Below are 20,881 nucleotides of genomic sequence, written 5' to 3'. Positions count from 1 at the left end.
TTTATTATATTTTAATTAGAAAAAAAAATATAAATTACACCTAAAGAATTGTATCTAAATTTTTTATTTTAATTAAAAAAATTATTTAATAATTTAGGCATTCTATATTCTCTTTTATATATTATATATTATGTTTAAATTTATTTTTATTTAATAAAACTATATATAATATATATATATATATATATATATATATATATATATATATATATATATATATATATATATATATATATCACGACGAGTGATAGAGTAGGAGTGACGTGTTTGGATTTGGGCTTGTGTTTTCTCTAATAATTTATTTATTTTTGAGGAATTTAACTTGGCACGTCTCAAGGTGTACCTAGCAACCCCAAAACTCAATGAAAAGAATATAATATCCTTGCAAAATTCACTCAAATCTTGCGCAAATTTTAAAATGTTTTTAGTGATATTGGAAATTTATAGAATCTAAAAAAAATTGTTGAAAAAATGAGTTATTTACCAGAAATTATGGAATTGACGTGAATTTCTACGGAAATTATGGAATTTTTGAGTTTTTACTGTGAATTATAGAATTTCCGAAAGTTTTTACAAGGAATTGTGAAATTTTGAGAATTTTTGGAAACCATATTACCTAATTTTCAAAATTTCCGATAGTTCTAAAAAAAGTGAAAATTTTAGAATTTTCGGTACTAGCTTAGAAACTTGAAAATTGGTTGTAGTTCACTGATTTTAATTATTTTATCATTTTGCAGTGAGGACCGTGGGAAAGGACATGACCATTGTCGGCATGATCACTGATAGAGCGACAACTCGGGCTAGGGCTGGTGCGACAGAGTCTTCCCAGCTACGGGTTGGACGAGTAGCTCCAACAAATTCTCGCAGAAAACGGGTGGTTGAGCAACCCCAAGCCTAGTTATACACACTCCAACGTCGAGCGGTGAGATTAGACAAGAAGCCCAAAGCTGATGTTAAGGTTTTTCATGCTTAGAGGAAACAATATACCGTTGAAGTTGAGGACAGAAACAATGATATCCTTTTTGTATATGTGAGTAGCCTAGAAAAATACAGTTAAGAGATTTGATAGAGAGTTTGTCTTTATTTGGACTAAAATCATGAACAAAGTATGTGCAACCAAAGACCCGAAGCGGAGGTAAAGGCCATGTTGTGGATTCAAGATAAAGTATGGAATCTGATCTTGAAGGACCGGTGAAGTCATTCAATTGATAAGGTGACAGGCTCTCAGGAGAGGATCACCCAAAAAACGAGAAGGTACATTGTGGTGAAGTAAAAGAGTCTGTGCGGTTTCAACTAAATGATGATTCTTCTGTTCAGCAACACCATTCTGTTGTGATGTATGAGCACGTGATGATTGGTGAATAATTTCATGTGATGTTAAAAAAGATTGAAATTAGGATGACATATATTTACGAGCATTATCAGTGCGTAAAATTTTAATGGAAGTGTTAAACTGATTTTTTATTTTCAGCATAAAACTATTGGAATATATGGAAAACATCTTAACAATTTTTCATTAGAAATAACCAAGTACATCGTGAAAAATCATCGATGAAAGTTACAAAATAGTAATATCCTAAGGTAGACTTCCCACGACTAGAACCCCAAATATTAGAATGAACTAAAGCAAAAGATGATGCAACACATTTTTTTACTCGTTGACAGTAAGTACTACAGGTATGTTTGCCTAATTGACATGACTAACACTCAATAGATGAAAGCTTTAAAAAATCAGGAACTAAAAGACGCATTTTATTAAGACTAGGGTGACCCAAACGTTGATTTGTAAGGTCTTGAGAAGCAATCGAACCACATGCCAACTGTGGAGATAGATGGTATAATCCTCCAGATTCACTTCCTGCTCCAATCGTCTGACTTGTATGTCGATCCTAGACATAAAAAAAATTATTATTAAAATGACTGAACAGTCAAGAGTACGAATAAGCTTGTGAACATCTATCAGATTAAAAGAACAACTGGGAATGTAAACAACAAACTGCAAAGACAGGTTTGGAAGTGGGTGTGCCTAACTAAGGCCTTGAACTTTGATTTTAGAACCATCAGCCCCAGTGACAGAAGGCAAAGAATCAGAATAAGACAAATGAGATAAAAGGGATTTATTACCAATCATATGATCAGAGGCACAAGAGTCACGGACTCGAGGACTAAGAGAAGATGTAGATACAGAGGCTATAGGATTACCCAACTGAGCAACAACGACAGATGATGATGGTTGATGGGCTGCTTTGAATTGGAGAAAATGGATATGTAAGTCTATCTGAGTAAGCTTTATGCGTTAAAGGCAAATTTCACAATCCTAATGCCATTTACCAAAGATCCAACAACTTATGCTGAACAACAAAGTAAGTATTTCATGATCGTGACACTTGTTGGACTACCATTAAGCTTGATTCCGTCCCAAACCAGATTTTATCATGATCCAATGTTCCTAACTATGAAGCAGTTAGTGAACAACTATTGCATTTGGCTACACCTCACGCTTTTGGACCGCGCTCCACTCCAGCTTCCACTGAATCATCTGCTCTTACTTCCCATTATCATGGTCGTGGTGGACTAACCCGAGGAAAGGGTGGACAACATCATGGTATTCGTTGTAACTATTGTAAACATTACTGTCACATTGAAGCTGATTGCCGTACAAAGGCAAGAGAACAACAACGACAACCACGGGTCGCTGCCATCGATCAACCGGACAACACTAAAGACATTACAATTCCCTCCGCTGATTACAATGATTTCTGCTGATTACAGCGGCGAAAAAGTCGTCGGGAGCAGTGGTGCGCTCGTGCAGTGCCGTGAATGGTCGGATATTTTGCAGAAACGAAAATGAGTATATATTCACCAAAGCCTCCAACCCTCGACCATTTCATGCATTAGTAGTCAAGCTTGGCCTTGTGGATATCTCCCACCCTCCAGCTTGTGTGTGTGGTGGGATGGGGAGGGTTAACAAGAGTAGAAGATGAAAATGTAGCTTGACTTACTGAATAAGTTACCCGGTTTTTAGTTTTGGTTAGTTAGAATGTTTGTTAGCTTGTTATCTTAACCGACTTGTAACTGCAGCTAGCATCTATATAAATCTATAAAAGCTAGTTGAGTTTTCTCTCTCAATTGAATGAATCATTTGCTTCATTCATTCTAAACATCATTCACTCAATTTTACTGTTACGATCCACATCTAAGTATTTCATTGGAATTTTTTAGACAAACAACAAATTCAGTGAAATATTGATATATTGTTCTATTTGTTGTCGCCATAGATGAAAATTATCTTTAGTGAGTTTTTCAAAAATAATTGTAGTGAGGAATGAGATTCAGAGACAAGCTGAGAATTCAACTATGGTGACAAACATGGTGGTGACAGAGGGTAAGGTATTGCTTGATTGGTACAATGGGTTGTTAACACATTCCTATTTGCTAAAGGGCTATATCACTTATACTATGCATATAATTACTTATTATGCAAGAAATCATAAATCAAAATTACAATGTTTGAGTTACTCCCTTTTGTTCAACCTAGCAGCTATCATTGTAATTCAAACACGCCACTGTGCCGGTTAGTACTGTGATCTTTCAACTTTTCTTCACCATCCCTCTTCAGGCTTCCCTGTCCATGTTTTTGTTTTATTTTTAAAACCATTTTCATTGTAGCGGGCACGAAACTCTGCGACAGCAGCTACATCTGTCTTGTTGTTCTCATGAAATCCATCTTTGGCAGCCGCGACAGTGTTGTACGCATTTGGCCAGCTGCCACTCCCCATGGTACGGCCGCGATCGCGACACAATTGGCCGTGATTAACTTCCTAAGTTGGAGGTTACTGTTGTATGAGGAGGCTGAACTTTGATATATAATGATTAATTTGAATGATTTAGCAAATAGTTGAAAAAAAAATCATACATAATTGTCAAGCTATATTACATTTTACAAATATATTCTTATGCATGTTACATTCAAAACACCCTATAAATTAAAGTATTTTCTAATGAGGATTCCAATCACCCAAACCATCTAACTGTTTAACATCAGTTCTGACACTAAAACCTGTTGTTGTCCTCTCTTTTAGCCTTGTTTCAAGCACTTCTAGAGAATCCGAAACTTCAGCTCTATAGACATAAGATTTTGAAACAAACGTGAAGAAAATGAAGTTCAAGATATTTAGTATTGCCAAAAATGCATAGTAATAATCAAGATGAGAAGCATTAAGGTTGTTCAAAATCCACCCTTGTTGAGTATGTTTCTTGGTGATGTGTGAAACTGTTGAGAGTAGAGAAACACTGAGGAAACTACCAATGCCAGTGGTAGTTAAGGAATATGAAGCTCCAAGGCTCTTCATGCTTTCTGGTGCTTGGTCATAGAAATACTCGATTTTTGCACCTTCTAAGAGTGCTTCAGCTATTCCCATTAGTACAAATTGAGGAGCCAAAACAAATATGCTTAATGGAACCTGTCCTCCATTTTCGATTACTCCATATTCTCTGGCCACACAAAGTCTGTGTCTTTCGGCCGTATATGCAACTATCATTATCACTACATGGATTATGAATCCTATGCTCATTCTTTGAAGGAGAGTAATGCCTCTTGGATTCTTAGTCAACTTCTGCATAATCCGGACGAAGAAACGTTCGTAGAGTATATACGTGATAATCATCGTCAAAATTGTGATTGCGTTTAAACTTGATGGAGGAATATTGAAGTTTCCTATGGCTCTGTCAAGTGTAGTTCCTTGCTTAACAAAAAGTGTATTCATTTGTGCAATCATTGCACTTGGAATAAATGTTGCAACCCAAATGGGGATTAAGGTGAGGATTTGTTTGGTTTCCTCTACTTGTGTTATTGGGCATATCTTCCACTCATTACTAGTACTTGAACCAGTGTCCACACAAGCCTTATTAAGGAACCTACACATGTATTTGTAAATCAGCGCCGATAAAAAAACATCAGGTTAATCATGTGTAAAAATATGATTAATTCAATTGAGCAGATGATTAGTTCAATTCACGTTGTAAAATGTGGTTTATTCATATAGTTGAATTAACCGCAATTTTGATTGTGAATTGAAATAACCATCAACTCAATTGAATTAGCCACATTTTTTCGCATAGCTAACCCGACCCTAAACCCTAAATTGTCGCACGAGTGTACGAAAAAGGGGTGTACATGAATCACTTTCCTTTTAAAAATACAACAATCAACATTTCATAGTAAAACTATACATCAAATGTATGAGAAAGTAGGCTAGAACTTATACCTGAATGTTGTAGTCGGATCGATCTTGAATTTCCCTTTCTTGGTATACTCTTCCAAACTAAGCTCATATAATTCTTTAGGATCTTGAGGAACAACTACACTCCATTTCCTTATAGCTGCCACAATGACTTTAGCAATACTAATAATAGGACTCCCTGAAATTAATTTATGTCTATAGAAAGGCGTGCCGGCCAAGAATGTGATGATTGATATTGCAAACCCAATAGTTTGAAGAGCATAACCAAGAGACCAACTCACATTATCTTGTATATAAACTATAACTGTGAATGCAAATAATGACCCCATGACAATGCATGACATCCACCAGTTGAAAAATGAGAGCTTAAGTCCCTTCTCTTTAGGGTAAAAATCATCAAACTGGTCAGCACCAATGGTGGAAATGTTGGGTTTAGTTCCACCTGTTCCCACTGCTATTACATAGAGTGCAACATAGAACACAACTAGCTGTAATGTGGAAGCTTCTTCACATTTTGTTACGTCCATTTCATGACACTTTGGTGGCTTTAGACATGTAAGGGTAACTGATAGTGTAAGTAGACACATACCCTATAAAATCATAAAAATTCATTGTAGTTTTTTATCGATTTGGACATTAGGTTCTGTTGAAACCGAATCAAATCAGTCTGCGAGCACTCTAATAAAGAATAAAAGAGTAAGGTGAAATGCGTACCGATAAATATATTAGAGATGAAATGACAAAAGTCCAATAGCGTCCAAGGTGAACATCGGCAACATAAGCACCTAATATGGGAGTGATGAAAACAGTTCCAACCCAATTGTTGACACTGTTGGAAGAGGTAACAGTTCCCTGGTGAAGCTTCTTTGTAAGATATAGGATCAAATTTGATGATATTCCATAGTAAGCTACTCTTTCAAATATCCCATAAACTGCAGGACAGATTTAATTAATTTCACTCCTCCTTTTTCTATGATATAAATGAAATGAAAATAATTACTAAGAATTCATGCATACAACTCTGAGATCTCAGATTCTAACCCGAATAATAGTGACCAGCCTAATAATATCAGTATTTATCAATTGAACTAGGAATTACCTACTTTATTTCTCCTTACTACTTCCTTTATACAAATTATCAATGTTCGTTCTATTTACGGATTTAACATGCTTTCACTCAATCAAACTTATTAGATTATATACATATAAATTTCCACTTGTAAAATATAACAGAAGAAGAAGAAAATCAATAAGCTAACCAAGTTTTGCAAGATAATAAGATAAGTTGATGTGAAGCTTATTCTGTTAAGCAAATTAGTTGAATTTGTTTTAGTTTGTTTTGAATTAGTTTCAATTTTGTAACTGCCACGATGATGTTTTGAATTAGTTCATCTACTGCTGCACATTCTGTAAATAAAATGCCTAATAGTGTTCATTCTAGAAACATCATCGTTTTCTAAAACTATGGATCGTTATGATTTTGAAATCCCTTATACACAATAATAATAGATGAAGGATTGTCTAACCAATTCAAAACTTCTACATGTGTTCTTGTAATTTATGAACCCGAGATTCATGACCAATCCCAACCTACTTTAACCAACCAAGACTTGCCCATTATAGAAAAAGAAAAGATGAATAACCACAAATTGACCTCATTCCTCAAAAAACCTTAAGGAGGCCTAAAATTACCTCTACTTATCTAGATGAATATCTTTGTCAGTCACCCATAATCTCTTTATACCATACCACCTCTCTTGTAGACTTTGATCACATTAAAGTGTTATTCATTCTAAATTCTGCATTAAGATTCTATGACACTCAAATAGTTTCTAGGGCTTGAAGAAAGACATTCCTTTCAAGCATTTCAATCACCCAAAGAAATATTTTCTTGAAATGCTTATTGATTATAGAATGGATAATTGTAAGCCTTCAAGTACTCCATTAGACCCTACAGTCAAGCTACACTTAGACTTGATAGTTTCTTCTTCATTGGCCACTCCCTCATTTTATGAAAGTCAAAGAAATAAACCACCATTTACTCCTCATCTGCTGAAAGTTGAGTATCGGACCCTTGATACTTCCACTAAAGAATTGAAATAGATCTTATTTCTTCTTCATGATCTAGCTCAAACATGTGTTAGGTAATCTGCCTTGCATATAATTTCCAAGCTCATAAGATGAAAAGTAGTGAACAATCTTTGATAGCTCAAAAGATAACTTGCTATGCAAGTTATTCTGTAAAGAAAATTAGTTGAGTTAGTTTCAACTTTGTAACTGACATGTCACGTGGATTATGAGCTAGCATTGTTAGTTAATTAGAGCATCTCCAATTGTGCAATTCATTTTTTGATTCTTTGTGGACCCATTAAGACACATCATTTTAAAGCAACTCATCAAATTTTAACTTCAATGATGCAATTCTGAAGAATTCATTTTAGATCCCACAATTTTACTTTATTTATTAATATTTTATTCATTTACAATTTTATTTTAATATTAAATGACCCACAACTTCAATTTTTATCCTTTTATTATATTGGTGCAACGTTACTTTGTGATGCAACGGTTGGCTACGGTGGCCAACTCCAATGGTTCACAAAATGGAAAAACGGTTTGCCGGGATGGAAACTTTCATTGAAGTTACTCTTAGTTGACTCAAATTACGATAAATCACTATAAATAGTTTATTTGTAACTCTATGAAAATCAATTTCTTCACTCTTTCATTTCGACTAATGTTCTATGGAGCAATTACCTATATATAGTGTTGTGAATTCAATGCCAAGAACAAAGTATAATACAAGGGAAGAATAAAGGACAAGGAAGAAGAGAAACACAAGAATTGGTTATAACTGCTATTCTTTTACTTTCTCTTAAAACAAGATTACAAGTTTACAAGAATAACAAATAACCTCTCTCACCCTAAATTAGGATTTGCTGCTTAGCAATGATGAGAGACTAGTATGCTATTTATAATAAAACCTAACATACTAACTAATGGGCTTTTTCCACAAGGCCCATTACACAAGCCAACTTAATAAACAAACTAACTTAACAAATTAGGGTTTAAACACTAAAACCTAATTTAACATGCTAACAACCCTAGCATCTTCGACACAAGCATGTGAACAACCTTCGACTTCATGCTTAACCCTGTCGAACCAAGAAGCTATCCTTCGACCATACTAGAGTTCGATCCAATATCTCACATATAGTGATTTCATTTTAGTTTAAAATATGACGGGTTCAACATGAGATACTAAAATACACAATTTCTAAACGTATATTTATCAATGGGAGTCGTGAAAGGCAGAAAAAAATATAAATAACTGTCATTTATACTTATGATTTTTTTACTTTGACTACAATAAATTCTTTGATATTTATGATCTTATCGGTATAATTTCTTCTTAACAAAAAATATAAAAGCAATATTTTTTTGTGTAATTTTAATCCAATGAACTCTCAAATTGGTTATTGAAATAAAAAAAATTGTTGTCTCTTTAGTGCATTAAACGAGAGAATGTTTCTAAAACAAAATCAGTAAAATTGTAAATTTGTGACTCTTTTTGTTCCCAAAGGAAATTGTCACTCATTTTAGTTCAATATTTACCACATATTGTCAAATATCTGTGACTTAGTTTAACCCAAAAAATATATATATTTTTACGTCTGAATTTTATTTATCAATTTTATGAGAATCTTCTCGGATTCAATATGAACCTCTTGGAAAAGTCTTAAATTAAATTATTATTATTTTAATAAAATATTACTGTAAATAGGACTGGTGTAATTTTAAAAGTGTGCATAAAAAAAGAGAGAGAGAGGTAGAAGCTACCAACAAGGAAGGAGCAAGCTTTCCAACCACCTGTTTTTGATCTGAGGACAGGTTTTCCTTTAAGATCCATACTTCCATCTTGTGTGTACTCATTCACAATCTTATTCTCTTCCATTGGCATAGTTATTTTTTGGAAGATCACAAAAAAAAAACAAATATTACTTTTTTTTTGTTTTGTTTCATCAATAAAATTATATACATGCAAATAATAATTATAGTGACGGTTTCATGTTCCAGAGGCCAAATGATATTCTTGAATTTGATTAACATCAATAAAATTTTGCTGTTTGGCTTATCATAATATTGAGGGACTAATTAAAATGATATTTTTTTATGACTCGGGGTTTATTAAAATTGTACTAATATACAATACGTGGAATAGAAGTTTGCTCAAATATTCTATTGTATGTATATCTTACTAAACAATTGTGTTTCAAAATATTTAGTTTGCTCACATGACTATTTCACTTACATCATGCACTTAATAATGTACATAGGTTTTTCTTTTATTTTTTAGAATTGTGTTATTTGAACATGTAATTTGGTACACATTTATGTATACTATTTATCTCATATAATTTATATATAATTTATATATATTTTGCATATGCGCCAAGTATGGTTGTCCCTAGAGCTGTCAAAATAGGTTAGGTTCGAAAAATTATAGGGCTTTGGCCTTAAAATTAGAGCCCATATTTTTCAGGGTCTTTTTAGTCCAGCCTTAAAAACCCGCTACCCATTAGGACTAGCTCATATGGGTCCGGGTAGCCGATCAGGCCCGCATAATTATAAATTTAAAAAATATATATTAATATTTATATTATCTTACTCCGAAATAGCATATTGATTTTTCTCACTTCACTAAATTTTATCTTTATTTTATTCAATCTTTCTCTTTTAAATATTATACATTAATATTATCAACATTTTTTCATCGTAGTATATTAGTTTTTCTCTTATAATAAATATTCAAGTATTATTTTATACAATTTAGACATATATTGTATTTAGAAACACATTATAGTATTTATAAGAGATAATACAGTACTTAAAAATGTATTATGTTTAAAATAACATGATTTTTAATTTTATTTATAATAAATATTAAGGAGATTTATTTTAATTTTTTTAAATAAAAAAACCCTTTTAGGGCTGGATAGCCCTAAGCCCATCTAGGGCCGGGTTCGGGTAATAAACCTCGAATCCATATTACAAAGGACCTTTTTGGCTCAGCCCTGAAAAGCTCAGGACCCGCTAGGGCCGGCCCGTTTAGGGTCGGGTATCCCATGTTGACAGCTCTAGTTGTCCCTATTTTTTATGTCCAAATATATATTTTCTAGTACTGTTTTGCTTATGAAATAAATGGTTTTTATATGTAAAATTACGAATCTTTAATATATTAAAACAGAATTCATGTTTAGGCGCCAACTTTACACCAAAATCCCGCCTAAACACGTGCATCGCACGGGGTAAAGTACTAGTTTGAATTAAGTAGTAGAGCTTTTTTGGAAGGGAAAGAGAATATAGTTCCATTCGAATAAATGAATACGGCTCAAAACCATTTTTTATCAAAATTCAAAGATGTTGTCCATGTCTTGTAACATTTTGTCAAGGTCGGAAATAGAATTGCAAAACAATACTTGAAATTTTCAGGAAATAGTTTCACTATAATGTAAATGAAAGTATGACATCAAAGTCATTTGGAGGATTTGAAATAAAGTATTAAGATAAACGATCTAGTACTCCCGGATCACTACAAAGAGATAAGAAAATAATATTTCACCAAATCATTTCACATTTTCACACCCTCTAACTTTCCATGATTCCCTTTTTTTTTCCTTATGAATATTTTCGCTCATGACACATCGGAAGGAAGTTATGAATTCAAAAAGAGATAAACGTGATCCTTTCAAATGAAAACCAAAATAAGAAATTTTCAAGTTGATTAAGAGTGGTGAAAAGTCACGCAAAAAGATAAAAATCTCATTGGTACAATGATTAACAATTATGTATGTTACATAGGCAACAAAGCTTTCTTTCAAGAGATTTAATTTAACATTGTTGTATGTTCAACGATAGATTCGAACGCAAGACCTTTGTTTTAGTTGGAATAGACTTTTACCATCTCAATCAAATGTTCTTAGGTTACTTTTATCTTCTTGTTACTATCTATATTCAAAATATTAGTAGTTATAAATTACTTGAATAATAGCCATAATGTGTACTAATAAGAAAACACTATTTAACATGGTTTATAACGCATATGTCATGTTTCCAATTGAGATTAACAAGCCCAAAATACCACCACAAAAAAGAGATGTCATCATAGCTGTAATGATGAATAAATATGAAGAAAAAGAAGGCGATTTTGGAGAAAAGGATCATAGCCATGGTTCATGGACGAAACCTTCATGAGAGGATACAAACCATATTCTCACATTTGTCAATTCTCATTAAGAACATTCTTCACGAAGGAACCTAATAGAATCTTTTCAGATCTTGTACAAGAATTCTACACCAACTTGAACATTCTTGGAAAAATCCAAATATCCTCAGTAAAGAATGTGAAGATAACAATTTATAAAGAACAATTTGGAAGAATGTTTGAAACACCCTTCCTAAGAACACCCTACAAACCTGAAACACCCTTAGAACTCAAGAACTTCAAATGAAATGTGGCTCTAAACTCTCTTGTAACCAATTCCATGGAGAAAATAAGCTTTTCCTTCAAAATAACCCTACTAAAACCAAAAGTTCGGATACTCCACGATCTTCTTACAAGAATCTTACTTCTAAGCAATATTGATATCATGCAAATGTCTACTCGGAAGGAATGGAGATGAAAGAAGAACAAAATCAAATGTCTACTCGGAAGTAGGAGTATGGAAGTGAACATGCAAAGGATTGAATCTACCACTAGAATTTTTTTAGTTATCTGATCAAACTACACACCCAGAGAATACCTAAAGTTATGAAGAGAAAGAGAGAAAAATTTCTCAAGAGGGTAAATAGATAGGTCACCAAAGAAAGCGAAGCCCCTTCAAAGACCCAATAAATTTCCTCGAATGGTTTGAGTGAACATGATCATTCCCCACTACTAACGGTTGACATTTCTTTATGACTATTGAGTTGACACTATAGCACCCTAGGGAAATCATGCAATGACCATCAGAAGTATGAGACACTTGTCAGTCATTGTCCCTTTCATCGACATCTATTCAAAAACCCTTACCTTTTTCAAACAAAAATACAAGGGCTTGAAGGCAACTGTTTAAGGTCGATTGTCTGGGCCCAGTAAAACTCAAAGCCCAACATCAAAAAAGGCAAAGCACGACAAAGACAACAAAAAAAGAAGCATACTAGTTCCTTACGCGTGACTCCAGCTGGAACTCCAACAAAGATTGTTTGATTCATCCTGCGGTCTCCCGCACACTACACCCCTTTTTTTCGCATTTTAGTGGCCAAAAAATGTCTCTATAAAAATGGGATTAACGCGTTAATCACAAGTACACTCTGCTCCATTTGACATTTTATTATTCACTTCCTACATTAATTAGAGTGCTAATCTTGCAAATTAACTTCATCCACCGCATCGGATTCAAAGCTCAACCTTGACACAACACTCAATCCAACTTATTTGATCATCATCTTATTTTCGTGCAGAACAATTTTTATCAATGAATTGGTTCCGGAATTCAATGTAATTAACACATTAAGAGACATGACATGATACCATAAGACCTTGTTTGATAAAATAGTGGTTAAAACTATAATGAATGTGGCTACTAGACATCAATCATACTTGTTTCTTGTGGCGGCTAGACAAATTAGATTTCTCTTCTTTATTTAGGAAACCCACTCACTCAATAATAGATTAAGTGATATAACACCATACGACACGACAAGAACTTGGCTCATATTAATTCAACATTTCAGCTAATCTCATAGCATCAAACACCAAAATGGAACAGAACAAAGCAAGCATTGTGTCACAACTCCAACATTTGAAACACCATTGTGGTAAATCTTATACTCAGTTAGCAGAGGAAACAGGACTCACCAATGTCTATGTTGCTCAGCTTCTCCGAAGACAAGCGCAGCTCAAACCTGAAACTGCCCCGAAACTCCAGGCAGCACTGCCCGACCTGCCCAAACAACTTGTCGATGAGATGATGAAACCACCTTTGAGGTCTTATGACCCTAATATCATCCAAGACCCCACTATTTACAGGTACTTTTCACAAATCCCACTTTTTTTTTTTTTAAATTATTATTATTAGATTAAATTGAATTACCGATTAAGATTTGTTACGGAATCTAATTAAATCCCTGAAATTGAAAACTAGGGTTAGGGTTAATATTTTGTGGGTTTTCGTGATCTTGTATTTCGTAGGTTGAATGAAGCTGTTATGCATTTTGGGGAGAGCATCAAAGAAATAATCAACGAGGAGTATGGTGATGGGATGTAAGTTTTGCTTTATGTAAACATCATTTTTCTCCAAAACATGTGATAATATGTGAAACACGGACACCAGAAACACAATACCGACATTGACATCAATATAGGTAATAATTATAAAAACATGTCGGTGTCAAACAATAACACATGTTTAAACTAAATTAGAGTAGAGGTGTCGGTACTATAGAGTAGAGGTAAATTAAACTAGCCTATTTAAATTGACTTATTTAAACTTATGTATTCACTGGTATAAAAACTATTGAGATTGTTTGGAAGAGCATATGGAAACAACTTATGGCATGACATGTCCATATCAGCTTATTTACATAAGCTCTTCGGAATAGTTTATGAAAAGAGCTTATAACTTGTATAAAGCAGTTTGATTTTATTTTATCTCTTGTTATAGGTATGCATTTATATGAAAAGTGCTTGTATTATAAGTACTTAATTAATAGTTTGCCTAAATGTGAGTATGGATTAGATAAATACTTGCTCTGCATGATTAGTGCTTAAGATGGGCTAAGAAAGTCCTTGATTCAGCATCTTAGTATTAATTATTAAGGCGAGTTCGGGGAATGTTCCCATATATAAAATAACCAGGAACTTACAGAGAGATCATTGTATATCTTGGCTTATTTCTATTGTGTTTTGATGAAAAGACAATTTATTCAAAGAGAAAAAGATCATGCCCATCCTTCATGATGATAAACAGAAGATTTTTTTTCTCTCTGCTAAATTTATGATAGAATGACACGATTCATCAATCATACTGTTTTTTCTATAAATATTAACTTCAAAGATTTTCTTTCCTGTTATTTATGTATTTGTTGATTTTATGTTTAGCATGTCGGCAATAGATTTCTTCTGCTCAGTTGACAAAGTTAAAGGAGTTGATGGGAAGGAACGCGTGGTAGTAACATTTGACGGAAAATATTTGCCGCATACAGAGCAGGTCAGTTGCTTCTTAAATTCTTACAAATATTTTTGTTGCAACCTCTTCCTTCCAACCAATTCTAAGATGAACATCATTCTTGTTGCGGAAAAAAAGCCACCGAAATTTTATGTAATATTGTCAAAACTTTTCTTCTGTGAACAGAAAACAGAGCATATGGTTTCAAGAACAAGGCCACTGGTGAAACAGTGAGTATCTTCAGCCTAGACCAGCATCAAAATCTTCATGCACAAGATGCATTTGATCACTCTACTTATAAAAATAAAACAATAAGGTTTAAATAATTAGAAGTAGCCAACCATGACCATATAGACATTATAATTGTGTATGGCTTTGGGATTTCATGGCACTTCTGCTACCTTTGTGATGTCAATTTAAGACAAAAGATACTTGTGATGGTGCACTTTGTATTGTGTTTTTTATTTTTTTAATAAAATGTGCAATCGTTCATATAGTATATGTGGAAATGTTAAGCAAGTAATTTTTTTTTTCTTCCTTAAATTATATTCTTTCTTTCGGGAAAGGTTCAGAATACATTTATCACTGATTTAAGGGTTAAATATGTTCATTACAAAGAAAATATATAGTTTTTTTTTGTAGTTTTAAAATCTCTGTTAAAGTTTTATTTGTTTAGTACTATATGTAAGTAAGAGTTCAAAAGTTTAATGATTTTAAAAATAAAGTTTTATTTTTATCTCCTCTCTGGTTCTCCCCTCAAGTAGGAAGTGAGTTTCAATAAACCAAAATTTCTTCTTAGGTGATTTGACATCCCCAGAATCAATCTCTTAATTACATCTAAGATTATTCCAGGTCTTTATAAGGACCCTTTCAGCTTCGTGTCCTCGTCAACATAAGTCATTGTAGATATACTTCATGGGCCTTCGAGAAAAAAATGATCTTGCGTCTAAAATTTAGGAATTTTATTTGTGCATGGTGGAAAGGGAGGACCGGGGGAGAGCAGGAGTACTTTGGAGAAGAATACACTTCTCTCTCCGGACTCAACAAGATTGAAAAAGTTGCTAGAAATTGTATGTTCAGAGCTAACCCGCCGCCTTTCCATAGGGTAATCTCTTCATCATCAAAGGCCTCTCTTGGAATCATCTAGAGACTTTTGTAAGTGGCACGATTGAGGTGGGAAACAAAATAATAGTAGTACTTGTCTTTTAAGGTTTTGAATTTATCCATAAATACGTCAAAGAACTTGCGACCTTGCTTCAAGGAGAATTAACCCTAGAGGGAGGGTAATCAAAATTAACAAACTTTCTCAAAACATGAAACAAATGGAAGAACAACTATATGCACACCAATGTTGAAACACCTTCGCATAGGTCTACCCATAAAGGAAATGATCCAAGAAAGGTTGAATCACATCTTAGAAAACAAACACTTGTGCAAAGACCCGTTAAGATTGATCCAACTCATAGGCCTAATTCAACATATAAAACTTCATTTTGACGTATAAGTGGACTTTTGCTTCTTGTTGTTGCATAGGACCACAACCTCCTTCTTTATCACGACTATTGATCTTATCTAATAGTTGCCAACATTCCATGCTAGACAAACTCAGAATGCTTCTAATCACTTTTTGTATATAAGTGTGATTCCGACATATCTATGTAATCTTTTACACACACTTGCAAAGTTCCATCTCTTTTAAATATTGGCTTTAGTGTTGAAACACTAATCTTTTGCAGATATCTCCACCTGTTTAATGAAAAAATATAATTTTTATTTCGAAACTCTAACGTGACAACCATCTTCAACATTTCATCTATTCTTGATTACGATATAATTAAACGAAATTTCAATAAATTTGTATATATATATAAAAACAAAGTATTAATTTATAAAATAAGTAAAAAAATAAAAATAAAAGCCGATATGAGAGAGAAAAAAAATTTGCATTAATATAATAGGAAAATAGACATGAATTGAAAAAAAGGAAGAGATAAAAAAAATATTGTATTATTTTTTAAAAATATATGGATTAAATTTATAGAAAATATATGTATGTTACATATATATGAAAAGTATATTAATAATAATCATTTACTCTTACAAATATAGAAATGCAGGAGAAAATTGACATTCACAAAAAATTAAGTTGTTTTGAGCCTATAACTATTTTTATTGAAAAAAAGAGAAGAAAAGAATGAATTAACTTATTTTTTAGAACTATTTGAAATTCATTAATTTAATTCTGAAAATATATAAAAATTTGTAGCATTTTTAAAGTTTTGAAAATGTATTGTTTTTAAAGTTTCATGTTCGAATCAGATTAGTTATTAATAATTTTTATATTGGATTAGTTTATACAAAATTTTATTTTAGTTTTAAACAGGATTTCCACTAATAATCGATGATATTAGTTCTCTTATTAGTTGACCCTAAGGTTGGATATCAAAATTTAAAATAAAAAAAAGTAAAACCTTAATTGTAATGACTAAAATTGAGAATTGGTAAGTAACCACTTATCATATCTAACATAAAATAAAATTAAAAAAAAAAAAACTACATTTTGCTAAAACCAAACGTACCCTAACAAAAATAATGTAGACTGCAGTTTAGAAAGAAGTTGAGATTTATTTATTTATTTTCTTTCATTTCTCAAAACCCTGATATCCACTAAACCTCATCTTCTTCTTTTTTGCTTTGTGCACGACGGAAACCATGGCAAGACTTCTTTCTCTCTCCACCCTCCCTTCCTCTCTCCTCCCCCCTAACCGTCTCCTTTCCTCCTCCCGCCTCCCCTCTCAAGCATCTCCATCCTATTCCTCCCGTTTCACCACCATCCGATGCCGACTGAACCGTGCCGGAAATTCCACCTACTCCCCACTGAACTCAGGAAACTCCAATTTCAGCGAGCGCCCACCCACGGACATGGCCCCACTCTTCCCTGGCTGTGACTACGAACACTGGCTTATCGTTATGGATAAACCCGGTGGTGAAGGTGCCAATAAACAGCAAATGATTGATTGCTACGTTCAAACCCTCGCTAAGGTCCTTGGAAGGTGAAATTTCTCTCCTTTTTTTAACCCTTAGGAATTGATTATCTTTTATCGAATTGGGTTTTGACAATGGTTGTTGTTGTTGTTACTTGTTAGTATTGTTTGAGTTGAATTTTTCTTATCTGTTTTTAGTGAAGAGGAAGCTAAGAAGAAGATTTACAATGTTTCATGTGAGAGGTATTTTGGATTTGGATGTGAAATTGATGAGGAGACATCTAATAAGCTGGAAGGTCTGTGTTTGGAAATGTTTGTGTCATTATTGTTTGTGCTTGCTTTTTGTTGCGTTTGTGTTTGACATATATTTGTTTTTCTTTCATTAGGGTTGCCTGGAGTTCTGTTTGTTCTCCCAGATTCATATGTTGATCCCGAAAACAAGGACTATGGTGGTGAGAATCTAACGATACCTTGGTTTAATTATTGAGCACTTGGTTCTCTTTCCTTTTAACATCTATTTGTGTATATCAACTTTTATTTGTGTATATCAACTTGATTTCTAAGAAAATCGCAATCAAGTGTAGCTCAAGCAGCATCAATTGTGGCTGCATTGCTTCCCTAGAGACATAAAACCTTGATCTCACAGGCCAAATTGCGTTTTTAAGCCCTGCATACTAGGCTTGGCTTATATGTATGGAGTATGGAGATGCATCAAATATCTTTCTTTAACTGTTTTGTGCTTTATTTACTATGTGGTGTGGAGATAGAAGGCTATCCCATAACCCATTAAGTAATAACTTGTTCTTGGTAATGTCTAGCTTTGAATGCTAATGGCCTAATAAGTATTTGGTGAAGACTCTGGTACTGGAGTTTAGTTGAGTACGTATTTATTATCTAATCGTTCAATGTCATTTCATTATTTTATATTAATTTAGTTGCCTCATATTTTCTCTCCTATCTTGTTTTGTTCGTTGCCTCATCAATCACATAGTTGCAGAATAATCAGAGTTCATACATCGAACCAGATTACATTTCCCTGCAATCAATCTTTCATTATACATGCAGTTCTATTTTCTGCTTGATAAATGAGAGTTCCAATATTTTCCTTGTACAAATTTCTCATTTCAACATTGTGTTCATCTTCAGTGATGTAATTTGGGTTTTTCTTCTCTTCAGTCCATACTGTACTTGATTTTTAAGGTTTTCTCTATTTCATTATCATTTAATAATACTGGGGGCTTGCATCCAGTTGTAGATAAATAGATCTTGCGTGATTGCTACAGGAGTGTAACACTGGGATAGCTCTTTCTATCGTTCTTCTATATTTAGTAGCCCATCTTGGCAAAAGCTAATTACTCTTGCCGAGTAATGTCTAGCTTTGAATGTTAATGGACTTGCATAATTTTTCTCTCCTCTCTTGTTTTGTTGCATCATAAATGGTGTAACTGCATAATCATTGAACTCGATACATCATTTGACATACACTCATATTCACTTCTTCAATAGGCCAATAGTGTTTCTCTGGTTTGAGAATTCAGAAGTCCAGAACAATCATTTATCTGTACATAAATCTAAACCTCGTAATTTATTATATTATACTCTTCACTTCTGATACTATTCATTTGTTGTTTATCTGCAATCCATCCATTACCATAGTTAGTTTGGTATATATTATAAAGACCATTTGGCTTTGTTTTTCTGCTGCATGACTAATATTATGATATTTATATTCTTATGTATAGCTGAGTTATTTGTGAATGGAGAGATCGTCCAGAGGTCACCTGAAAGACAGAAAAGGGTGGAGCCACAGCCACAAAGACATCAAGACAGACCGAGATACAATGATAGAACCAGGTATGTCCGACGCAAGGAAAACACAAGATGAGGTAGTTTTCGATAACAAGGGCAAGAGAGGACATGCTCTGAAAGAGTGAAGGCTGAACTATTATAGTCCAGCAATTACATGCTAAAATATATTTGTTCGATGTTCTATTGGTAAATAGATATGTTTGTAGTTGAACCAATATGAATATAAACTTTATTATGTTATCAAATGCCTTGTCCTTAATCACTTCTCTTACCAAATGTCTAACATAGAATATGGATGTATGAATTGTTGTTGTTTTCATTGATATACTATTATTTATTGTTATCAGATTTGATTTGATAGAATCATACTTACGTAGATTATAACTCAAATTAGATTCTAGTACCTCTCGTGTATACAAATACATGCATACAAATATTTGTAAGGAGAAGATTATACCTCTCATATATACAAATACTTCTAGAGAGAGGAATATTAAAATTCATGTTATGTAGAGCAAGGTTTCTCATCTTAGGTTCAACCACTCTTATAGTCACTCTTTCTGACGGTAATCTCTTGAATCTTAAAAGGGCTCTTATCATTATATTGAGTATTGTTCAATATATAATCTCTTGAATCTTAAAAGGGCTCTTATCATTATATTGAGTATTGTTCAATATATTAATATGCTATAATTTACATCTAATCAATTTAATTATATTCATCAAAATAATTTTGTCATATATGACTAGGGTATAGTAAGATTCAAGTCACGCGGTAATATGATTCAAATCATATGAGTTTTTACATCATGGATTTCAGGCATGTATAGAATGATTCAAATTGACATTTTTTATAAAGTGATTCAAATTCATGTTAAGTTTTTGAATGTTACACTATGTACAATGGTTTATGGATTTAACACCCTAATTTTTTACTTTTTACACTCCACATCATCTTCTCTCTTTTCCACCTAATAATTCAATATTCATTCAACTTTTACTCAGTACAATGATTTCTGTTTAATAAAATTCAACATCCTACCCCACCACTTTTATTTCATATTCATATTTTCTTTTATGTTTTTGTTTTTGTGATTATATATTAATAATAATTATCAATTGAAATTAAATTAAAATAATTAAGAGTTAAATAATTTTTTTCTAATTTAATAACTTATTTGCATTTTATTTTTCTAATTTTATATTTTAGTAGAATTTTGGGTGTTAAAAGGTTATTATTGGGATCTATTTTACTAAAAAGATTGTTAGTGCTACAAACAAGATTTTACTTGAGGTTAAATAGAAAAATTAGAGAGGAAAATCTCAATTTTTTTTCGTGTCCAAATCTAATAAACCAAGTCTCTATTTATAGAGGAAAAAATAATAAATTTTGATGAAAACGAAAATAAATAAAAAAATTAACTTAAGATAAAATAATTAATCTATAATAATATAAGAAAAGTAATGGCTGTGGAAAAGTCAAAAATATCCTTATTTATTTTTTTGCCACCACATTAAAATTGTGGTTTTTTGGTCTTTACACCATAAAGTTCTTAAATTTATTATTAAAATAATTCAACTCATATATTTTATCAAACTTATCAAATCTCTCTACATTCTCTATTTTTTCTCTCTT

At 32.7% G+C, this 20,881-nt stretch overlaps 2 protein-coding genes and 1 pseudogene across 2 annotated transcripts; 2 read left to right on the top strand and 1 right to left on the bottom strand.

The window, feature by feature from the left end:
• Positions 1-3,888: 3,888 nt before the first annotated feature.
• Positions 3,889-9,275, bottom strand: LOC131595808 (protein NRT1/ PTR FAMILY 5.2-like). Its single transcript, XM_058868288.1, has 4 exons — positions 9,084-9,275; positions 5,958-6,175; positions 5,268-5,833; positions 3,889-4,917 (listed from the first exon to the last, which is right to left on the bottom strand). Exons 1-4 carry the CDS (start codon positions 9,202-9,204, stop codon positions 3,999-4,001), a joined length of 1,824 nt encoding a protein of 607 aa, XP_058724271.1. The 5' UTR covers positions 9,205-9,275; the 3' UTR covers positions 3,889-3,998.
• A 3,682-nt stretch (positions 9,276-12,957) lies between these two features.
• LOC131600195 (cyanate hydratase) lies at positions 12,958-14,951 on the top strand. Its single transcript, XM_058872390.1, has 4 exons — positions 12,958-13,314; positions 13,477-13,548; positions 14,386-14,494; positions 14,639-14,951. The coding sequence occupies exons 1-4, from the start codon at positions 13,046-13,048 to the stop codon at positions 14,684-14,686; spliced, it is 498 nt and encodes a 165-aa protein (XP_058728373.1). The 5' UTR covers positions 12,958-13,045; the 3' UTR covers positions 14,687-14,951.
• A 2,131-nt stretch (positions 14,952-17,082) lies between these two features.
• LOC131600194 (multiple organellar RNA editing factor 2, chloroplastic-like) lies at positions 17,083-19,564 on the top strand (annotated as a pseudogene).
• Positions 19,565-20,881: the final 1,317 nt, after the last annotated feature.

This window comes from Vicia villosa, linkage group LG4, assembly GCF_029867415.1.
Source record: "Vicia villosa cultivar HV-30 ecotype Madison, WI linkage group LG4, Vvil1.0, whole genome shotgun sequence".
Classification (NCBI taxonomy): Eukaryota; Viridiplantae; Streptophyta; class Magnoliopsida; order Fabales; family Fabaceae; genus Vicia; species Vicia villosa.
This window is presented reverse-complemented; position numbering and strand designations above follow the sequence as displayed.